The 21483-nt window shown below is 37.9% G+C and overlaps 5 protein-coding genes across 5 annotated transcripts; 1 reads left to right on the top strand and 4 right to left on the bottom strand.

Annotated features, from left to right (window-relative positions):
• Positions 1 to 2792: 2792 nt before the first annotated feature.
• On the bottom strand, positions 2793 to 5346 carry LOC111433709 (protein NETWORKED 1B-like). Its single transcript, XM_023070865.1, has 3 exons — positions 4974 to 5346; positions 4653 to 4769; positions 2793 to 4025 (listed from the first exon to the last, which is right to left on the bottom strand). Exons 1-3 carry the CDS (start codon positions 5229 to 5231, stop codon positions 2871 to 2873), a joined length of 1530 nt encoding a protein of 509 aa, XP_022926633.1. The 5' UTR covers positions 5232 to 5346; the 3' UTR covers positions 2793 to 2870.
• A 3394-nt stretch (positions 5347 to 8740) lies between these two features.
• LOC111433711 (derlin-2.2-like) lies at positions 8741 to 12290 on the top strand. The gene is made up of 6 exons (XM_023070868.1): positions 8741 to 9068; positions 9645 to 9744; positions 10747 to 10961; positions 11046 to 11129; positions 11305 to 11358; positions 11896 to 12290. Exons 1-6 carry the CDS (start codon positions 8970 to 8972, stop codon positions 12076 to 12078), a joined length of 735 nt encoding a protein of 244 aa, XP_022926636.1. The 5' UTR covers positions 8741 to 8969; the 3' UTR covers positions 12079 to 12290.
• Positions 12291 to 12605: 315 nt separating this feature from the next.
• LOC111433571 lies at positions 12606 to 12974 on the bottom strand. The gene has a single exon (XM_023070639.1). The coding sequence runs from the start codon at positions 12972 to 12974 to the stop codon at positions 12606 to 12608; it is 369 nt and encodes a 122-aa protein (XP_022926407.1).
• A 564-nt stretch (positions 12975 to 13538) lies between these two features.
• Positions 13539 to 15676, bottom strand: LOC111433710 (glucose-6-phosphate/phosphate translocator 2, chloroplastic-like). Its single transcript, XM_023070866.1, has 4 exons — positions 15013 to 15676; positions 14508 to 14733; positions 14209 to 14431; positions 13539 to 14112 (listed from the first exon to the last, which is right to left on the bottom strand). The coding sequence occupies exons 1-4, from the start codon at positions 15508 to 15510 to the stop codon at positions 13887 to 13889; spliced, it is 1173 nt and encodes a 390-aa protein (XP_022926634.1). The 5' UTR covers positions 15511 to 15676; the 3' UTR covers positions 13539 to 13886.
• A 655-nt stretch (positions 15677 to 16331) lies between these two features.
• On the bottom strand, positions 16332 to 21405 carry LOC111433546 (homeobox-leucine zipper protein PROTODERMAL FACTOR 2-like). The gene is made up of 11 exons (XM_023070613.1): positions 21138 to 21405; positions 20926 to 21043; positions 20490 to 20678; positions 19361 to 19804; positions 19174 to 19275; positions 18054 to 18254; positions 17801 to 17975; positions 17448 to 17719; positions 17271 to 17366; positions 16797 to 17195; positions 16332 to 16715 (listed from the first exon to the last, which is right to left on the bottom strand). Exons 1-10 carry the CDS (start codon positions 21347 to 21349, stop codon positions 16824 to 16826), a joined length of 2181 nt encoding a protein of 726 aa, XP_022926381.1. The 5' UTR covers positions 21350 to 21405; the 3' UTR covers positions 16332 to 16715; positions 16797 to 16823.
• Between the last annotated feature and the right edge of the window lie 78 nt (positions 21406 to 21483).

Below are 21483 nucleotides of genomic sequence, written 5' to 3'. Positions count from 1 at the left end.
TTAATAAAAAAATTGTGGGGAAGAATCCTATGCGGTGCTGCCGTATTTTAATCCTGCGGACAACTCTCCCTATCTCAGGGAGATATGCTATGCAATTGCAATATATCAGCTTTAATCATGTACTTATTGGGGCCATCCATCCCCTTTAATATATATGTATTTCCTATTCTCTCATTTCTCTTCAATTACGATGTGGGATGAATCTTAGTTGAATCATAGTTACAATCTTGATTGCCCCAAGAACAAGTTATATATAGGTTTTAGTTAGGAACCATTATGCCAAAAATAGGGCTTAAAAAGCAAGCATATGAAACCCACTGGATCAACAAAGCAGCGGCAGGAAATGAAGTGGAAAAGGCTAAGACAAAACCAAGCCATGTGAGTGTCAATTTGTCAAATGTTAAGAAAAATGGGAAAAGATTACAAGAATCTGATATGTGCTGCTTGTCGGGGAGTTCGTACCAGCAGCCAAAAATCATAGTTGCAAAAGAAGAAGAAGAGGAAAGACTGTGCTGCTCCATTTTTGGGTTTGGTACTTTTACAATCCATATCCATACCCATTTAATTAAAATGTAAATGCGCATCGGAAATTGAATCTGATTTTAGGGTTCTAAAGTAATGGGGTTTTAATTTGTTTAATCCCCTATTCTAATCCACTTGATTACAAGTTGAATCATACGGGGTTATTTAAATTATCATTGTTGTTATATACTTGGCTTTTGTGGGTTCAAGCTGTTCCTGAAGATTCTATCCTCTTTGGCTTTCTTCCATTAAAGGAATTGGAGAGCCAGTTTGCAGATATTGCCTGTCCTGTAAAAGCTCTCGATAACTCAAAACAACACAACTTTTTCCTTATGCATATCACTTAACTTTTTTACACCAATTCTTTCTTTCCAATGTATAGGCCTTAAAAGATGTCCAAAGAAATGATGACATTATTATTATTTAAATATATGATATATAATTTTAATTAAATTATACGCAACTATAAAAAATTAAGACTTGAATGAGTTCAATTATTTTATTGAGGAGTTTTATAATTGGAATTCTAAAAAAAACTCAAAATATTTCATAACACGTAAGGTTACTTAGAAATGTTAATATTTTTATAAAATGAGAGAATATTCCCCTAATTATTGAGCATGATAAAAAAAATAAATAAAAGAAAGTAATTGAGAATCTTTCCCTTTGGGAAATTGAAAGGGTATCCAATCGTTTCGACAGGCAATTGGACATATCTCCTCGTCCCCATCAACTACTCTCGACTTCGACTCCCCATATTTACACCTTTTCTTTCGGTGCATCATAATTATGATTTACATTATTAATTTCTCTTCAAAACATTAGATTTAAATTCAAAGATTAGTTTGTGGGTTATTGTTATTACTAATAAAATGTGATGAAATTATGATAAGCTAGCACATCTATAATTTAATGTAACAAGAATTTATAGGTATAAAATGTTTTTAGTATTTATTTTATTTTATAAATTTGTGAAATTTTTCTTTAATTCCTATGGTAACCACAACTTTCTTTTTTCAGAATGCGGTAATCACGGCTCATTGACTTTTTGGAATTTTTGGTTTCAAATTCTTTAAAAATATTCTAAATAAAACAAAAAATTAGTTGACATTTCAAAAAACATGTAATTGACTTTTTAATTTTTGTGTTGCTTAATTTTGAGTGTATTTTTTGTATTTAATTATACAATGAAATAGGTTAAACTACAATCGTGCTAAAATTATTCAAATTCCCAAGTTATAGTGGGAATATCGTCCTTAGGAGAGCACTTAATATTTGTCTCCAATAACTTAATTTAATGATGCATTAACTTTTTTCTTAATGTCTACGGTACATGATTTGTCGTTCCTCCTAAATATAATATCTACTATCCCCTTTGCATTTCAATGGTTATTTCATTTTAATAACATTAAGGTTTGTTTCATCTTTAACTATTTTAAATAATATCAATTGGTTCATCTTTAATGTTTTCTCCTATACTATGATATTGCGTACCTAAGAATCAATTAATTCGTGAGCAAATTTGAACTTATTTTTTTGAAAGTACAAAAATATTTGAATATATGCGCAATTTGGTACTTTGGTCCAATATGAGCTAATTTTCAACCCCGCCTTCTTTGATAAACATATAAAATACCGTGTATGAATGCTTTTGAGGAAATAAAGGGGCTTGCTTTAAATGTGTTTTTGAGAGGTCATTTTCATTAGACATTTTGAATGAGTATGTTTCGTAGATCTAATTAATTTAATTAATTTAGTGATGCTTTGATCCAATCTTAATTTAGTAGGTCAAGTGCTACTCCCACTTTGAATGACTAATATTGTCAAAATCATTGTGCGTTTGAAGACAGTTTTTAATTTTAATTTTAATTTGTCTTAATTAATTAGTCTTTGATTTTATTCTTAATTTAATGTGTCACTATGATTATATGAATGTTTGGTGCACACTGTCTAACCGTGCCTTATCAACAATGGAATGTAAAAATTGAAGTTGTGTGTGTATTTTGTTCGAGTCCTCTAGTCTTATAGAAAAGGAGTCAGAGAGACAGGACTCAAAGCTCAAGTCGTGCCGGCTCCAGACTCCTTAGTGTACTATTATGTCCCACGTTGATTAGGGAGGAGAACAAACCACCATTTATAAGGGTGTGGAAACCTTCCCCTAGCAGACGCGTCTTAAAAGCAGAAGAATCTCGAAATCGAAAGCCAAAAAGACAATATCTGCTATGGGTGGATTTGGGGCTTTATTCTATTTTTTCTAAATAAAATTGATGTAATTCGAAAGTGGATAAACGATTGGATTATTCCGAAACAGTTCTTAATCTACGGCTTCTTCAAAACAAACATTCAGGTCATTTGTGTTTAAGAACATGACGTAATTGAGATTTTTGGGTTTGAATCCTGGCGTCCAAAGTGTTGTTCTTGAAGCAATTTTTCTGAATCCCACGCGGCCATTCAATGCATCCATGTGTCCCTCTTTTGATATGTGGGTTTTGCGAGTTCCTTTGAGTCGCTGTGTCGGAGCCCTTCAACTCCCCACCTTCACTCCACACTCTTCCATTCCCAAACCTTCCATTAGCCTTCTTTTTCGACGAATCCTCCATTGGGTTCTCAACATTCTCTGTTTTTCTTTCAGGAATGCACTCCTTTTCAACTGGGTTATCATTAATCTCTTCGCATTCCTCCTCCAACTTGGTCGCTTCCTTCAAATCCTCCAGCAGAGACAGAACAAGACTCTGTTTCTGCGGCTCGTACAAGAACCCCTCGATTTCTTTAATGTCCACCGACTTAGCAGCTTCATGGATCAACTCACCTCTCTTCATCTCCATCTCGTCCAGCTTCTCGCTCCTCGACATCAGAAAATTTTCAAGGTCTGTGATGAGTTTGTTCATTTGAACGTACTTGTCTTCCAGAGCTACTTTTGCGTCAATCAGCTTCATTTGAATTCTTTCTTCTCGCCAAACCTCCGCCATTTGCAACATGTTTCTCTCTTCCTCTACTTCTTCACACAGTTTCATTGATTCCATTTTCAAAGCTTCCACCTTTGCCTTGTCTCCCACAATCTGCTTCGCCATCTCTGCACAGACCTCCTCTAATAACTCTCTGTTTCTCTTCTCTTTCTCGTATTCTTGCTTGTATTTCTTCGCGTTTTCTTTCGCTTCTCCCAGTTCCTTTTCCAAATTAGCATTCAGAACTTCGGTTCTGTGATTGGTTTCTTTTTCTTGGCATAATTCGTCAACCTTTACGTGCCTTCGATTCTTCCACATTGCTCTGTTTTCTTCGAGCTTCCCTTTTAAATACTCGATTTTCTTCTTCGATTTTCGCTTCTGGGATTCAAGCTTGCAGATGCGTGTTTGGGCCACCGCCAGCTCTTGTTTAACATCAGAAGCGGCCGAGGCCTTTGTAAACGGTTGCTCTCCTCCGCCACGATGGCTGCGAAATCTACCCAACTCCGCCGTCTCAGCTGCCTCTGGTGCTTCAGGGTTCCAATATTCTGCTGCTGCTGCCTGTAAGAAGATTGGTTTGTTTTTTTAGATCAATTGTTTTGCTCTTCTCATTATCTTTTTTTGTTCATTGGAATGAAATTTTAGTTTTTTTAATGCGTGGAATGGAATATTTTTAATAATTTATTATACAGCCAGACCTTGGTCAAATTTCAAAGTCATTGTAATGATTAAAAAAAAAAACAAAATTAAGAACTTTCCCAAATAAGATCAATATACATACAATACTCATTTCATTAAAATGTAAATAAAACAAAAACAAAATCTGAATTAAAAAATTAAGTACCAAATAATCCTATCCTACTCTGTTTTCCACAGGTCTCCCATCTTCTTTTTCTGTTCTTCCAAAGTTCTTCATGTCTCTTCCCATTTTCTTACTTTTAATTTTGATTTCTTTAAATAATGGCGAGCTAATGATTTCATCAAGTAATTCATATGGGTTAGGTACATTTCCTCTGTCTATCTAAATCTAAAGTTGTAAAGGAGGGTAATGATTAAATCAAATAATGGTAAAGTATTATAGAGCGATCTTTATTTTTGTTTAGATTGGCGTGGTTTTAGCAGCGAATCATGTCAAAAAGATTGGGTAATAAAGATTGATTGAAACAGAAATGGAAGTGGGAAAGGTACCTTAATCTTGATTGCTTTCTTCGAGGAATCCAAACAGCCACGCCTCTGTAATCTCTGCTCTGCTTCCACTCCTCCATCGTCTCTGCTCCGATCACGACGCCGATGCCTTATTTCTCCCTAATAATTTTCAGAAGGTATATTCATAAACAAACCCTTTTCGTTAATCAATAATTCCTCAAACTTTCCCACCAATCGGAAATTAAAAATCGAATTTTTCCCTTCTGGGTTCGTAATTATTGGTATTGATCACAAAGATCGCAACATTTCCAGTTCGTTTTCTTTCACTTCTCCATTTACAACAGAACCGAATCTAGAAGTTACCTGAGACACTCTTCGGCCGCCACCGTTGCCGCTTGAAATTTCCTTATAATGGAGATGCCAAAGGCCGGCGGCGAGCTTTCTCGCCTGAAATTGAACTCGGCTACGGCTTCGAGATCCATGCCGATCGTCCAACTTCCACCGCAACAGAGGAGTCATCGGAACCCCGAAGTTAAAACGGCGAGCTCCGGGACTGCGCAGAAACCTCGGCGTCCGGCGACGAGGCCGTGCCGGGGAGTTCTCGGTCGGAGTTAGATCCATTGTATAAAGGAAATTTTGATGATCATCAGAAAGCTCCAATGCACAAAGTTTTTATTATCGCATAAACAGACGGAGACAGAGAAACAAAAGAGTTGGAGGGGATGGAAATGCTGTCGACAGGACAAATATCATTTCCAAAGTATTTATAATTTTTCAATCTTAATATTCATTTAATTAATTAAAAATCATATACATTAAGCGGTGGTGACATCCATTTTTGATAATTTAATGATAAATTATATTTTAAGTAAATGCACTTAGTACCCTCATTTTATATGAATTTGACATTAATATTTGGGCTGTCAGTGGAAATTAAAAGAATTAGTTATAAATTAAAGAACAATTTTCTTAAATATTCCCCTTTCCCTTTTCAATGAATCGTATGTGGTCTCCACCATTTTTAATGTATTAAACAGTTTAATGATAGCAAAAGATAAAACCACCACATATATTTGTCTATAACAATTTTCAATTCTATCCATAACTTTTTCAATCTTTTGTTTTAACTATACTTTTTTTTTTTATATATATAACTTAATTTAATCTATAATGGTTTATTATATAGTTTTGTAAGTAAATATAAATTGCGTCTCTTCTAATATATAAAAAAACATAATACATTTGAATCATTTTATATTTCTTTTGTGGATTCTTTTATTCAATATGAATAAATTATATTAATAAAAACAAAACAATCACTAGTGATGCGATTATTAAATTAATGATATTATAAATTTAAATAAATACTTCAAAAGGTATTATTGTTTTTATTACCAATATAATATATGACTTTGACTTTTGTTATTGTGCATTAAATTTTAGTTGGAAATTGTGGAAAATGGAGAGAAGAAGAGCATTTTAATAATAAATAAAAGCTTGCTGTAGTAAGGAAGAGATCCAAACGAACGATGTATTTTAGAACCTGTTTAGTGTTACGATCATACTTAGGATCATCTTCATGCCGTAAGAAACCTACCTCCATTACTATGATTTGCTTATTATAGACGAATTGGAGTAGAGATTCTTGATCCACCTGTATGTGTTTGGTCAGATGGAGAAGAGTTGGAATTGAAAGAAAATTTGTATTACATAAAATGTATGAATATAACAGCTCAAGTTTACTGTTAGTAGATATTGTCCACTTCGACCCGTTACGTATCATTGTGAATCTCACGATTTTAAAACGCATTGACGTAGAATCTTTGTCTTTTCACCTTTTTCACTTGAAAAGGACATGTTTGGGAAACTCAATTTTGACTTGGGAAGGAAAACTAATTTTTATTATCTATGATGGGTTGACTTAGATTTGATTACATGAATTTACTTAATCTCGTGTAACTTTGAGGAAAAAACTGCAACAACAAATTGAAAGGCTACAAAACAACACCAGCCAAGAACATCCCTATAAATTTTCTTTCATATAACAAAGCCCATGAACTAAATTAAAGCTCTTAGGAAGAAACGAAGTGGTTTCCCCATTGATTTGAAGATCGGTGTACCTGTGTTGGGAAATTATGGTAAGAGAGGAGGTAGATTGGCGAAGTTGGTTGCTTTTCTGCCAAACAAAGACTTGCAGTTTCTGATCTGACAGATTATTTGCTTGTAAACACTAATCTTGACATTGCAAATACTCTTCTTCAGCTTCTTCAATCTTCTTCCAAATCTAACTCTTAGTCTTCGGATTCTAATTCTCAGATACGAAGCTTTGCCCATGGAATCTGCTCGTTCCAACACTCTGTTGATTATAAACTGTGCTCTTCGATGAATTATCTCATCTGGGTCTTCTTTATCAACCTTGGAGTAACCATTAGACCTCTTAACAAGAACAAAACTCATCTCTCAATACCCCTCTGAACCTAGAAGATTACAGAGAGATACCTGGGTGAAGAAGTAGGCAGTGAAGAGTTTCAATGCAGATATGCCATTTTATGAGTGAAGCTGTGTGTGGAATTTGGGTGTGGGGTCAACGAAGAAGGTCATGTATGAGGCAACGGTGAAGCAAGCAAGCTAGCACGGCATGTGCTTTAAATTATGGAAGACAGACTAAGCAGGACCTGAGCTGGCCTTCAGATCGCGCCTATGATTCTGCTAAATCTTAAACCACAAAAAATGACTGTTAAATTTTCATTTGATCATGTTTTCCTTTGTAGAATCAAAAAAGTAAAACCGTTTTTACTCTGTTTTTGTCAGTTACACCAACACCATCTTACCATAAACGATGCAATGGAATATTTTTATGAATTTCTTAGAATGGACTATCAGATGGAACTCAAAAGTCAAAGTTTGCAGCATGGAACCATCCAATTGCAATATAAAACAGACCAAATTTCCACCGACATTGAAAAAAAAGAATGAGAAGTCACAATAATCAATAATAATCGTTTAATAAAAAAAGAAAAAGGAAATGAAGGTTAAACATATGGATGAGACTAGATGTCGCTGGATTTAGACTGTCCATTCATAGGTATGACTTAAAGAGTCAACAACTAGCTTATCACTTGAAGAATCCAATGCAGCAGACAGGACAAGCTTCCACCGGCAGGAACCCTGTCTGAAAGAGAGCTCAAGCAATCCAACCAAGTAACAATGGAAAAAACAGATGAAAAGAAGACTCCAAAATTACTTTTCCTATCAATGGTGGAAAGCTGATCCTCACAATCTTGTGAGAGGTAGTGGGGTTCACTTTCTTCTTCACCTTTTTTTAAAACCCAAAGAGTGTTGAGACCAACTTACATCCATTTCGATCACTCTCAACTAACAATCATCTAATTCTATAACATTTAGTTACCAACCAAATTCAGACAGGTGATGTTGAGGATGGTTGAAAGAGGAATCCTCCATCGACTAATTAAGAGGTTAACCATAAGTTTATAAGTACGGAATACATCGTCCGTTTGCCTTGCCAACCCGAAAAAAACTCCAAATACAGACCTAGACTCCCATGGTTCTGACCCAGTTGATCACTTGGCCAATTTAAGGTGGTTTACACGGTTCATTTTGAGGAGGGCCTGTACAGCTCTTCACCTATTGACAGACTTAAAATATCAGCAACTTAGGAAGATCCAACATGCATAATAATGGGAAGACTGACACCTTCGGAACAGCACCACTCCCTTAAAGCTAGCTAACTTTCATATAGAATTTGACAACTTTGGGCCACAATTGCAAATACATGTGAAGTCATCTGTTCCTTATACAATTTAAACAGTAAGAAGTTTGGGTGTCATTGGTTGGGTCTCTGGTATAAGGCTCTCTAAGCCCTAGCATCGGGAACTTTTTTAATCTTAAATTAAACTCTTACTTAATGGGCCGAGCCCAATGGGCTCTAGCATTGTCGATATGGATCAATTGCATTTGTATCGAATTGGCCCAATGGGCCGAGCCCAAAATAAAGTTCTTCCATTTTTTGTGGTAAATTGTAAATAACGATAAAATACTCGATTTACCAAGTGGGAAGTGGATGATTGGTTGGTGGAATACACTCGCGCCGTTATTCGCACCAAATCCGTCACCCTCTCCGTGAAAGAGCGGGGCGGGAAATAGCTGTTCTGTTTTCTTTTGCCGTCTCTCTTCCAAACTTTCTCCGACTCTGCGGATCTCCTTCTCTGTCGGATTTTGCCGGGAATCTTCTCTCTCCAACCTCCGCTCGCTCTTTCCGGCGTCCAAATATTTGTTGTTCTGCGCCTTCGATTTTCATTTCACGTTTCTCTTTATCGGTAATCAACTTTCTGAGATTCGATGGCTCAAGCAGTTGAAGAATGGTACAAGCAAATGCCTATCATCACCCGCTCCTATCTCACAGCCGCTATAGTAACCACAATCGGCTGTTCCCTCGATGTGCGTACCTTGTTGCCCCTTCTCCATTTGTAGCTCTACATTTCTGCCTCTCGTGGTCATTTAGGCTTAAATGTTTGTTTTTCTCTGGGCATTATGTCTTACATTATGGTTTAAAGCCGGTGTTTTAAGAATGCCTTGGCTTTTTGTTTATTTATTTATTTATTTTATCTCAGTTTCGTTTTTGATTTGTTATGGAAATCATTAATGGTTTGTTTCGTCCTCCCGGAAGATCATCGATATCGATTACCATGACATGGGGGATTTTGATTATTATTTTTGTCCTTGGGCTTTGATGTTGGTTTCCCATGCCGATTATCGCTGATTTCATTGACCTTTGGGAATTGATGTGTAAATTTATTTCAGTTTTGGTGTCAGTTTTTGCTGGTATTTGGTGGTACAATATGGGGGCACCCGGTTCTATTGTTTCAGCTATTGAATTAGCATGAACTTTGAAAATGTGGCTGATCCTTATAATCTTGTTGGCCTTTTCTTAATTTCAGAGTCTAATAGATGAATATCACTTTACCTTACCATTTGGTTTGTTTAATAATTTTTCATGCATTTGATTTCATACAGATTATCTATCCGCATCATCTTTACTTGAATCCTATCCTCGTTGCTAAGAAGTATCAGTTCTGGCGCCTCATTACCAACTTCCTGTTCTTCCGCAAAATGGGTATTTATATAGTACTTTTTCATGTACATATAATTTGTAACTGTAGAAAAATCCCGTTGCTTGGTTTTATGTGAAGATTTCCTAATATTTTCCATCTGTTGGTATTTTCTGATTGTAGTCATTGGTCACCCACTTTTGGAATAACTGTTCATGTTTGTGGACGTGCAATGCACATGAGTGCCTTTAGTTGTCCTGTTCTTGTTTCTGGAGGGTTTTAGCTTTTATGAAGTTTTATTCCATATGCATACGATATGTAACTGGCAAGCTGAAGCGTGCTGACCCGCATTGTACGAGTTTATTGCAAATGTTCTTTTGATTCCATTTGGAAAAGTTATGAACAAGGGAGTTTTCTCAGTAGTTTTTTTCTGTGGTAGAAAGATTAGATTGTCATGCAACTTGTTTTGACCAGTGATCCTTTGAAGCCTTTGCTTCGTGCTTCAATATCATGATTTAGGCCCCTCCCATCCCCCAGAACAGTGAAGCTTACCATCTCTTGTACTACGTTTTCTGTGTTGGTTACCACTTCTTATGCTCATTTAGTAGCTAAATAGCTGGAAAATATGACATGTTCTTGTTAGATGAGGTTTAGTCAGTTTTTACTATGCCTTCGAGTAGGCTTGACTCCTTTTCTTTTGGAGTCCTTTGCTCGACATTTGAGGATTTATCAATCTATTGGCACGACTAAGTTTAGGGCATGGACTCTGATATCATGTTAGATGAACACGACTCTCCACAATGGTATGATATTGTCTACTTTGAGCATAAGCTCTTATGGTTTTGCTTTGGCCTTCCCCAAAAGGTCTCACACCAATGGATAGAGTATTCTTTGATTATAAACCCATGATCATTCCCTAAATTAGCCGACGTAGGACTTTCGTCATCCAACCGTTCTAACTTTCTTGACTCTTTCAGCCTTTTCAGTATGTATATATTTTTCTTTTGGGTAAGATTGAAATTAACAACTATCTAACGAAACTCTTGTGATGTGCCTGTTATTGCCAGATTTGGATTTTTTGTTTCACATGTTTTTTCTTGCCCGATACTGCAAACTTCTGGAAGAGAACTCTTTTAGGGGAAGAACAGCAGATTTCATTTATATGCTCTTATTTGGGGCCACGGTGCTTACTGGAATTGTTTTGGTTGGGGGAATGATACCCTACTTGTCCGAGTCAATTGCCGAAGTTGTATTCCTTAGTAACTCACTGACATTCATGATGGTTAGTCTCCATTTAAGACGAGAGCTTTCGTTTCTTTACTTTCATGCAATTTATCTGTACTTCAACAAATCCTTTTATACACAGGTTTACGTATGGAGCAAGCAAAACCCATTCATCCATATGAGCTTTTTAGGCCTCTTTACTTTTACGGCAGCTTACCTGCCATGGGTGAGTAAGTCTGGGTTTCTTTCCCTATTTTAATCTCTTTTAGCTGTCCTTGTGTGAAAATTAGTCTGACTTGATCCCATCCAACGTAAGTTGAATTCTCCATTCACCAGTATAAATGTCATCTTAACTTCACGATAGAATATTTACTTTGTTTCGTTATCTTTTTCCTGCACAGGTTCTTTTGGGATTCTCTGTACTTGTCGGGGCTAGTGCTTGGGTGGATCTTCTGGTATGCCGTCTTGACTTTAAACCATCTGTATTTGGAATATAATTCTTCACAGTTCATTTTATCTGATCCCACCCTTTTCTGGCATATGGTCTTGCTGGATTCTAACGAACTGCCTCTGCAAATGTTTAACCTTTAATCTCCCAAAATTTTTGAGATATAGTACGAACTGTTTCTCTCCAAGAGTTTTTTTTCTTTCGTTTTTTTTTTTTTTTTTTGAAGTTTAAAATATAAATGAAACTTTTGAAAATTTAAGTGTGAATTTGAAATAAGTAGTGACAATTTCTATCTAAAATCAACCTTAAGGATATGTTTTTAGTTTTTTTTTCCTTAAAAGATATTATTGAAACTTTTGGAAGTTTAAAGATATTTTTGAAACTTTTGTGATCCCAACAAAGCAATTGGAGCACTCATTTATGATTATTTAAATGATGAAACTTGGATTTTACGGCCAATAATAATACACTTTTTTATTAGTATGAGTTGGTTCAAGCTAATGTATCATTTTGAGTTATGGTGATGAACTATTTTGCGATTCAGGGCATGGTTGCTGGCCACGCTTATTATTTTCTTGAAGATGTGTACCCACGAATGACAGGCCGACGACCATTAAAAACCCCATCCTTCATCAGGGCATTATTTGCTGAGGAAGCAGTTGTAGTGGCGCGACCCGTGGATTTGAGATTTGCAGCCCCTGCTGCGGAGGATATTCATCAAGATTAGTTAGGTAGTGAACTGGAGTTTTCCCATCTTTTGGACATTTATCCACACTCTAGAAAGGAGCAACCCCTGATGATAAGGAATGTCATTTTCATCTGTAACATAGTGCCAAATGTATTCGCACTGGAATTTCTTGATTCAAATTGTTACCATTGAAGAAGATAAATATAACCTATTCCATGGCCAAGCTTGTACCCGGTGTGCTCTTACTCGAACACAAGCATATTGAATAGTCAAATTAGTAGTGATCTGATTACTTCTTGGAATACAAATCACTTATTAAGAATTTGAGTGATTAAAATTGGTTGGATTCCAAGCAAAAAAGGAAACACAAAGATCAATAATAGTTTCAAATACAATCTTGTTTTGTTTTGAACAGTGTCTGTTCCAACCAAATCAGTAATATAACTCTTATTTCTTTTTGCAGTGAAAACGTTGCAAACCTTGAAAGGAAATACAAACAGAGCAAGGGAAAGCAATTCCACAAAAAGCAAACAAAACCCATTTGAATTTGGAGGCTGAAATCAGAATCAAATGGGAAAGTGGGTGACATCGTCTTTGAGAATCCTGTAACCAAAACCAGGAATCCCATTAAACCGATTGCTTTTTGACAATTCGACAGCAGAGCAAATGTTGGGGAGAATCCCATTGTTGGTTCTTCTCTTCTTCCACTTCCAACTCAACGACAAAAGCCAAAAGCTTGTCTTCGAATCGCTTCTCCTGGAAGCATCTCCACTTAACCGCTGAGAGCCGCCATGGCGTTCGAGCTCTAGCTTGGTGAAGTACTCAATCTCCTTCATAACCAGCGACCCCATAGTGCCTCGCGTGCCGATTGCAAGTGGAGCAACAGCACCCATTTCCTCAGAGAAGCTACTGCTTCTGCTGATGCCTTCATACATTTTACTCAAAAAGGAAGAGACAGTGGCAGTGCCTTCACAGAGCCCTTCTCTCGAGGACGTCCGGTTTTGGGATTGCTTTGAACTCAGGCCATCTCCTTGTGTTGATAAAATGCATCACTGAAATTTTACTTTAGATAAAGTTGACAAATATGAAGTTACTGCGTGATTGGTGGGTTTTTGGAGCGAAATGGACATCATATTCTACTTGTTATTTGCTAAGGAGCCATGATTTTCCATTATAATGTCTTTTTCTGAGAACCCTTTTGACTTGTTAGGCCATGATTACCACAGGCATGCTCAGCTCACAAGGCTCTGCCGAGCATTATGTATATATAATTAATGGCAATGGGTGTAGCGATTAGCGAAGGTTTGTATATAAAAACCTAAGGTAATTAAGGGCTGGTAGATGGTCATGAGCAACTCGCAGCGCACGGCCTAAACAGCAAGTCATTTGCGATGATGCTGATGCTTTATATTTGTGTACCAAACTGAAGAGCCGAAGAACGTAAGTGGACAACTTAATCAGACAGACCCTGTAATTATAGGGTATAAGAGGGGGTTGGATAGCTCAAACCTCACCGACTTTATTCAAATACAACCGCTAAAATGGTTGGTTACCCATATAAAGTATGATTTGTAGCTATGTACTACTACTACGCACAATGGAATGAAACAATAATAATAAATAACGTTACCAATTATTGCGCCTCAGAAAGTAACTATCTCGGAACTCTTCTTCCTGTTGATATGTAGTATACATAATTCAACGCCAACGAGAATCCCCTCACTCCCTGTGGCTGACTACATACAAGCATATAATCTAAATCATAATCAAACTGCACCCTTCTTTCAACTTCCCAGATCTCACAACAGAGATATTCAAAACATATATAACCCTCCTTAATTATCATCTCACAGCTTGGCCTGCGAGTAGAGGAAGGTTCCAAGGATTGCAATGGCAGCTCCAATGGCGTTGATGGGTCGGACAGGCGTGCGGAAGATGATAATGGACGACACTATTACGAATATTCTCTTCATTGTGTTCCCTACGCTGAATGTCAATGGAGATATCTGATCAAGAGACATGTATGACACTTGATTGTACAAGTGGTAGAACATACTTTGAGCTACCAACCACCTGCATTTCAAACAAACAAACAAACAAACAAACAATTCCTTTGAGTGAAACCAGAACAGACCACTTATTTTAGATAACCATGAAATTCGTAGTTACCAAATGAAATTGGGACCAATTTGAGAGAGAGCCTGTTGAAATCCTTCAGCCCACAACTTGGGTCCCTCCACAGCAATGGCGAAAGGAGTAAGAATGAGCAGAGACAGCATTGAAAGGCAAGCATAGTAATTCATCCCACTCACTGACTTCCCCTTCATCCCTTTCTTTGAGAATATGTTTCTAAACACAAATGCCAAGTTCGATATCATCGCTCCCATGAATCCTAAAAACACAACCCCAATTTGCTATATTAATTCACATCAAAATTGAGATTCACATTCACAGCAAAGACTCCTCACCAGTCATGTTGAAATTGAGCTCAGTTAGTGCGGAAAGAGCGCAGCCTCCAATGATAGGGATAAGAGATAAGTAAACAGGCAATGGAAACATCTCGCCCAACAGAAACCTGGAGACCAACACACTGAAAGCCGGCTCCCCACTCTTGATTATGTGAGTGAATGAGACAGCGACTTTGGACATGCTCACAGTTGCTGCAACATGCCCAATAGTATGCGCCACCGCCACCTATCAAAATAATCATGCCACAAAACATCCGATCGGTGATCCAGAGTTTTAGTTTCGAATGCTCTGTTTTGCAGAACCAGAACAAGCAGATCATCGCATAAAAATAATCCCTATTCCTATTTGTTTCGAATGCTCTATTTCGAATGCTCTGTAATGCACTTCCTACATTCAAATTCTTCCAAAAACAAATACCCACCATGATTTTTGTAAGAAAGAACAATTAATCACAAAATTCATCTCCAAAGTTCAAAGATGAAAACAGAGCATAATTGTAATTACCGGCAACAGGGATTTCCAGAAATCCAAATCGGTTTTTGGAGCGTCCACCATTCTAGTGGCCCAAGAAACGAGCATCATAAACGATCCAGCGGCGAGGGAGAGAGTGGAGGTGAGCCATGGATAAGGGAACGCATTAAGAACCTTCTTGTTGTATACATTGAACACCACATTCAAAGCCCACCAAGTGGCGAAATACAGCCCAATCTTAAGTTTCTGACCTGCCTGTTCTTCAGGAAGTTCAACGTTAATCTGCAAACGCCGCGAATCGGCCTCGTACGCCCTGCATTCCGTCGAACGCCCAAACGATTTTACGGGCAAAGAAAGATTATCAACGGATGAGATGTGAAGTGGTTTGTTGATAGAAAAAGATCGATCGAGATGTTTGAGGGCATTGCGATTCGGAAACTGCGCCGGAAGATTCAGCCTCGGAATCGGAGATTTTCGGTTGAGAAGTTCAGAGGAAGCGAAAGTAGAAGATAGGCTGAGTGAAGAGATCATGGTGTTTTCAACGAAAAAAAAAAACCCAGATGGGATTGAACTGAATTTGATTGGAATCAGTTGGCAAATGCAAGGAGAAACGAATTTGTTGGGAAAATGTAGAGACGATGTTGATGTTGGAGAAAATAGTGGGGAAAGGAGAGGCTATATATACGAATTTGAGTTCAATCAGGAAAACGGAGAACCCTGGGATTTTCAAATTTATGGAGGGACAATATGAACCGTGTGATCCTTCTTGCCCGTGCCTATCGGTGAATTTTCATCGGTCTAATGACGAAATGGACGGCTCATGTTTTTTCAATAATTTAAACCTGTTTGTTAAAATAGGGTAAAATAATTAAATTTTACACAGTTGGAATAAAATCACCCATTCAATTTGGTTCTGTTCTCTTACCCATTTAGTTTATAATTTTCAAAACGTCACTGAATTTACCAATTTTATCAAAATTAAAAATATGAAATCACCTCCCATCAAGAAATAATTCACTGAATTCCAAATGTCCAATTAGAGGCAGGCACCCACATGGATCAAACTCTGAGAGTGGTTCTTCACCGTTAAAAGTTCCTAAAGTGAGATTCCAAGTAAATCAAGACCTTTGTGGGTTCAATAATTGACGGCTGTTCGACCAAGATGGGACTTGGCAGGTTTTGTGGGGATTGAGATGAGTTTTGTCTTGTGCACTTTTAGGGACGGACCAACCATTTGGGGTCCCTCGAACCAAAATCAACGGCTATCATCTTAGAATCTATCATTTCGAGAACCATGTTTATAATGCTTGTGTAATAATGCTTGTGTAACGAGTAAACAAAACAGTATAGAATAGTTCAACACACAAACAATACATTGGAATCTATCATTTTGAGAGGGATGTTCATATGGAAACAAATTCAAAACTCAAACAAAGAATTTTTCAGAGTGAATCCAACCAATAAAGGAGAATGAAACATAGGAGTCTCTACACATTATTCACCACCGACCTAATGAGAAGGAAACCTAGAGAAATAGAGAATTACAAAACCACAAAAACCTTCCTAATCGTTGAGTTGTCAATGCCCGAACCTCATCTTAACCCTTCAGGGCTCAATCCTCTGTTTTTCCCGACCTACAAACTCTTCCCGTTCGTCTCTAAAGCACCGTGCGAGGCTGCAGAAAGTGCTTTTCAAGGTGCGTTCTTGACTTCTCAACTCCTCTTCTTCCTCTGCTACTGCTTTCCAATAAATCACAAATTAAACATCCAATATATTTGGAAGATGTCATGTGAAATAATTATCCTACATTTCTTTACCTGCTTAAACTTAAAAAGGAGAGTTTTTTAATCATGGGTTTCACGCATCACAGCGGCTCTGATCCTCTCAACCGTGCACTTAATCAGACTGTTAACGGTGGCAACCGATCCAATTGAAAGTCTCGCCGTTGGAACTGAATCAACCAGGATTTGAAATGCAACAGTGATTAGTGACCCACCGGACCCCACCTCCAGAATTCCTCCGCCGTTGCTGCCGGCGGGTCCGTCGGGAAGTATGGCGAATCCCGATGGTAAAAGCGCCACGTAATCCGGGTCGCAACCGCTTAGCACCACGTTCATTGCAACAGTGTCCACCGGAGCATAAACAACGTATGATCCTGTGGAATCGGTGCAGCTCTCTTGTAGTATCAGCATATTGCTCTGGCTCGAATTTGCACTCTGCACAAAAGAATAAAAAAATCAATTTTTTTTTTCAAATTTGTTAATTTAATTTTGAAAAGAAAAAAATCTTACATTGACACGAAGCAACGAGACACAATTTCCAGAGTGGCGGCCGTTGGCTATGTTTGCCATTTCCTGAACCAAGCCCCTGTTCGACAGAATATCCCACTGAAAAACATTGCAAATATTTTCAGTACTCTGTTTTCGTAAAATTTAAGAATTTGAACAAAATTGATTAACTTGTTGTACCTCGCTTCGAGATTTCTCTTTCCGAAGGAAATCAAACACAACCTTAGGAGAAACAGGGATCCAAAAAGAGGTAGCCGCGCTAAGCACAACACCAGGTGGACGCCCTGGTTCATCGGTGCTTTTCCTCGTCACAACACGAACATCATCACTGCCGGCGGCCGGCAAAGCCGTCCAAGCGTGTATACTGGACGCGCCGACGCCAGCGCAAAAGCTCGTCACCATTCTTTCAGCCAGCTTCAACATACTCTTCCTTCCCTCAATACTCGACATCACTGCCATAATAATCTCATTAGGAAACTACTACTAGTAATGAAAACAGAGGAATATTGGGTTCACATAACTAAGAGCCGTACCGCGTAATTCGCCGGTCGCTATGGTGGTTGCCATGGAAGTGGCTAGACGTTCACACTGCCTATCAAGCGTAGCGACCCATCGTTTAGCTCCAAAAGCGAGGCCTGAATTAACGAGCGGTCTATACATTGAAGGGACGCCAGTTTCGTCGACCTCTACATGTTCCACCCAAGTGATCTAAACAATCCATCACGGATAATTAGTGGGTGTTAATTATTATTGTTTAGATGATAATTGATGATAATTGGAAACAACCTTAGAGTAGCCGTTGGGCAATTCTTGAATTAAACAACCAGAGGGTCTCCGTCGGCCCTTTGGGATGGGAGAAGGGGTCAAAGTGTCCAAGGAAACATCAGCCACAGCCCATGTGCCATCGCTGTGCTGTTTGCAATATCTTACGAAGTAGTTTTCGCGAGTCGGAACCAGCGGCGATGGGACTTGGAATTCAGCGCTCATCTGCGTGTACACACAGAATCGTAGTTAGTTTCGAACTTTAAACAGAACTTTTAGATGCATTTTAGTCCCCGATTAGAACACGATTCCACAGTGGTATGATATAAATCCATAATCTTCCACTAAATTAACTAACATGTGACTCACTCCCAATAATTCTCAACAATGCTCCCCTCAAACAAAGCACACTATAAGCCTCCAATGAGGCTTATGGAGCTCTCGAATAGTCGTCTCCCCTTAATTGAGGCTCGACTCCTTTCTCTAGAGCCCTCGAACAAAGTACACTCTTTGTTCGACACCTTAGTCACTTTTGACTACACCTTCGAGACCCATAATTCTTTGTTCAACATTTGAGAATTTTATCGACATAGTTAAATTTAGGCATGACTCTGATACCATGTTAGAAATCACGGATCTTTAAAACTCAAAGAGGACAATATCTGCTAGCGGTGGATCTGGGTTGTTACAAATGATATCCGAGTCAGTCACCAGACGATGTGTCAGCCTCAAAGGGAGGTGGATTTGGTGGTGATCCCACATTAATGGGTGAAAAAAAAATGAGTGCTAGCAAGGATGTTGGGGCTCGAATGGGGGTGTATTGTGATATCCGACATTAGTTGGGGAGGAAAACAAATCACTCTTTATAAGAGTTGGAAACCTTTACCTAAAAGACGTATTTTAAAGCTTTGAGGGAAAGTCCGAAAAGAAAAATCCCGCCAATATATACTAGCGGTGGATTTTAAAGCTTACAGTATAATTTCTGGTGACTTTGGTTTGAACTTTCACAAAAAGCCTCAAAATATATATATATATATATATATCTCTAAAGTAGTGTAACTAAAACCAGTTGCTAAAGCATATATTTCAGTTAAATATAAATAACATAAAAATGAAAAAATGAATTTGGGTTTAGTTTAATTACCACATGCAAGGCCCCGTTGCAGTTTCCAGGAAGGCCGGCGGAAAGAACCTCCACTGTGGATGCTCTCGAAACAATCCCACAGAACACAGTCGACCATTGCGTCTAAAATAAAATAAAAATAAAAAGGAATAAAAATCCACGGCAACAACAAACCAAATGAAAACAAACGAGAATTACAAAAACATACGGCATCCATAAAAATATCCACAAGCTTCACGTGGTTCATGAACACAATAGCCGAAACACGCGAAGCTTCAGTTCTCAAGCCCAACGATTTGGGCCCAATTCCGCCTCGGAAACTGGTCAAATACTCGGATTCATTAAGCACCACTTCACTGGACTTGGTATCACCCGGAACCCACAAGGGTTCCCCAGCCTGAGCCATCCGGGTCAGTTCATCCATAGCGGAAACGGCCAACTCCACAATGACCGGCTTGTCGGCTTCAGAAGGTCTGGAAATGGAGCGGAGAAAGTCGGCGGTTCCGTACATTTCTCCGACGAAACACGACTGTTGACCGAAATTTGTGATGCCCAAGTCGAGAGATCGCGTGGGGGCGTTGGAGGGGAGGTGGTAATAGGAAGAAGGCAGTGGCTTTCCACATTTTGGGGCATATCCGTTCATTCGGTCGATCTGTGTCAAATCAAGACTCTTGTTGTTAATTTGAAGCCCTAAACTAAACTTCCCTAAAAATAATGCTTAAGGACTCCTCTCAATAAATGCTCAGTACGTTTTGGTAAACAAAGCAATTACAAAGTACAAATAATTAATGAACAAAATTGTGAATTAATGTTTTATGACAAAGAGAGAAAAAGGACAAGGTATTATTAATTTCTAACAATCATAAAAATTTCTTCTTTTTCGTTGTTATAATCCCTACCCACACACCTACACATAGCATTTAATAAACTTTTATTTCCCGAACGTGAGAACAACATGTTTATTTTTTTTGAATACGAAACATTTCAGACGCATTTTAAAATATGGTAAAATATTAGATATAACTCATAGTCAGCTGTCTCTTTCAATAAATTTTAAAATTTTCAATTTTGTAAGTAAAAAAAAGAAAAAAAAGAAAAAAAAAAAAAAGAGAAAACAGAATTTATTAAGGAATCTAGACTTTGTTGGTGAATAATAAATGTTTGGTTGAAAGGGTGAGGTAGTGGTATCTATCAAGAAATATTAGAAGTAGCTATCGTTCATTATTGAAACATGATCTTCCATGTGGGCTATATATGACCTATTTTTTTTTTAGATTTGAAGAAGTATTTTTTTAAAAATATTAAAATAATAATAATAATAAAAAGAGGAGGCGGACCTCATCTCGCAGACGGGAATTCTCGATACGCAAATGTTGATCTTCGAAGGACATTTCGCCGAGGGCTGTGGAGGATCCGCAGTTGGGGCATGTTGAATGGGCGAATGCTTCTCTGTACCGAATATTCTCCGCTCGAAGCTTTTCATTATCGGCTTTTAACATTGCATTTTCATGTCTTTCGTGTTGGGCCTGTTGGAGATGATTAGGAGTGAGTCCCAGGTTGATTGATTTAATAGAAATTTACAAGTGAGAAATACTATTTCTTAATAGGAGGACTCTTGTTAAGCCGAAATAAAAGTCATGAGAGCTTAAGCTCAAAATAGACAATATCGTATCATTATTAAGAGAGCCTTCTCACCTTCAAAACACCTCCAACTTTTTTTTAACTTTGAATTCTAAACCCTAAACACTAAACATGGTGGTCGAGAGATGTCACCTTCATTTGGGTACGCTTGTTCTGGAACCAAAACTTGACTTGCAAAGGCTCCAAACCCAGCTCGCGGCTCAGCTCCATTCTCTGCTTGTCATCTGGGTGAGGACATTCCTTAAAGAATCTGAAACATCAAAGTTCATCAAACACATAATAATTAATAAAAATAAGAAACAAAAAAAAAAAAAAAAAGCCTCTTGGATTTGGTGGTTACGCACGCTTCCATTTCTTGGATTTGGTGCTGCGTATGGCGATTATAGCGCTTCTTCTTGGAGCGTTGTTGGTCACTCCCACAAGCTTCCTCTAACATTTCAGCTCCCGATTTGGCCTCAAAATCATCGTCTCTAACATTCTCCAATTCGTTTTCTGAAGTGTTAAAGGTCATATCAAGCATATGATGATGCGTATCGAACATATCCGGATCGAACATCTTCACTCTCCAACTCTTTCACCAATACAATACGTTCGGTCAATCTATATATCAACAACATGCAGTCACTCGTCAATGACTAGGAGGCAGGTTGCATGAAGAAATTAAAAAAAAAAAAAAAAAAAAAAAAAAAA

The sequence above is a fragment of the Cucurbita moschata genome, unplaced genomic scaffold (genome assembly GCF_002738365.1).
Source record: "Cucurbita moschata cultivar Rifu unplaced genomic scaffold, Cmos_1.0 Cmo_Scf00043, whole genome shotgun sequence".
In the NCBI taxonomy this organism is placed as follows: domain Eukaryota; kingdom Viridiplantae; phylum Streptophyta; class Magnoliopsida; order Cucurbitales; family Cucurbitaceae; genus Cucurbita; species Cucurbita moschata.
This window is presented reverse-complemented; position numbering and strand designations above follow the sequence as displayed.

What these genes read in the sequence shown, in the direction of transcription:
- LOC111433709 (XM_023070865.1), bottom strand. Translation starts at nt 5,231, where the DNA reads ATGGATCTAACTCCGACCGAGAACTCCCCGGCACGGCCTCGTCGCCGG. An exon ending in GCGGCCGAAGAGTGTCTCAG is followed by an intron (nt 4,770 to 4,973) that starts GTAACTTCTAGA and finishes GAAAATTATTAG; the next exon opens with GGAGAAATAAGGCATCGGCG. An exon ending in AGAAAGCAATCAAGATTAAG is followed by an intron (nt 4,026 to 4,652) that starts GTACCTTTCCCA and finishes ATCTTCTTACAG; the next exon opens with GCAGCAGCAGCAGAATATTG.
- LOC111433710 (XM_023070866.1), bottom strand. Translation starts at nt 15,510, where the DNA reads ATGATCTCTTCACTCAGCCTATCTTCTACTTTCGCTTCCTCTGAACTT. An exon ending in GCTCAATTTCAACATGACTG is followed by an intron (nt 14,432 to 14,507) that starts GTGAGGAGTCTT and finishes TTGTGTTTTTAG; the next exon opens with GATTCATGGGAGCGATGATA. An exon ending in ATTGGTCCCAATTTCATTTG is followed by an intron (nt 14,113 to 14,208) that starts GTAACTACGAAT and finishes TTTGAAATGCAG; the next exon opens with GTGGTTGGTAGCTCAAAGTA.
- LOC111433546 (XM_023070613.1), bottom strand. Translation starts at nt 21,349, where the DNA reads ATGTTCGATCCGGATATGTTCGATACGCATCATCATATGCTTGATATG. An exon ending in ACAAGCGTACCCAAATGAAG is followed by an intron (nt 20,679 to 20,925) that starts GTGACATCTCTC and finishes CATCTCCAACAG; the next exon opens with GCCCAACACGAAAGACATGA. An exon ending in AAGAGAAATCTCGAAGCGAG is followed by an intron (nt 17,367 to 17,447) that starts GTACAACAAGTT and finishes AATGTTTTTCAG; the next exon opens with TGGGATATTCTGTCGAACAG.
- LOC111433711 (XM_023070868.1), top strand. Translation starts at nt 8,970, where the DNA reads ATGGCTCAAGCAGTTGAAGAATGGTACAAGCAAATGCCTATCATCACC. An exon ending in CAATCGGCTGTTCCCTCGAT is followed by an intron (nt 9,069 to 9,644) that starts GTGCGTACCTTG and finishes GATTTCATACAG; the next exon opens with ATTATCTATCCGCATCATCT. An exon ending in CCTGTTCTTCCGCAAAATGG is followed by an intron (nt 9,745 to 10,746) that starts GTATTTATATAG and finishes TGTTATTGCCAG; the next exon opens with ATTTGGATTTTTTGTTTCAC.
- LOC111433571 (XM_023070639.1), bottom strand. Translation starts at nt 12,974, where the DNA reads ATGTATGAAGGCATCAGCAGAAGCAGTAGCTTCTCTGAGGAAATGGGT.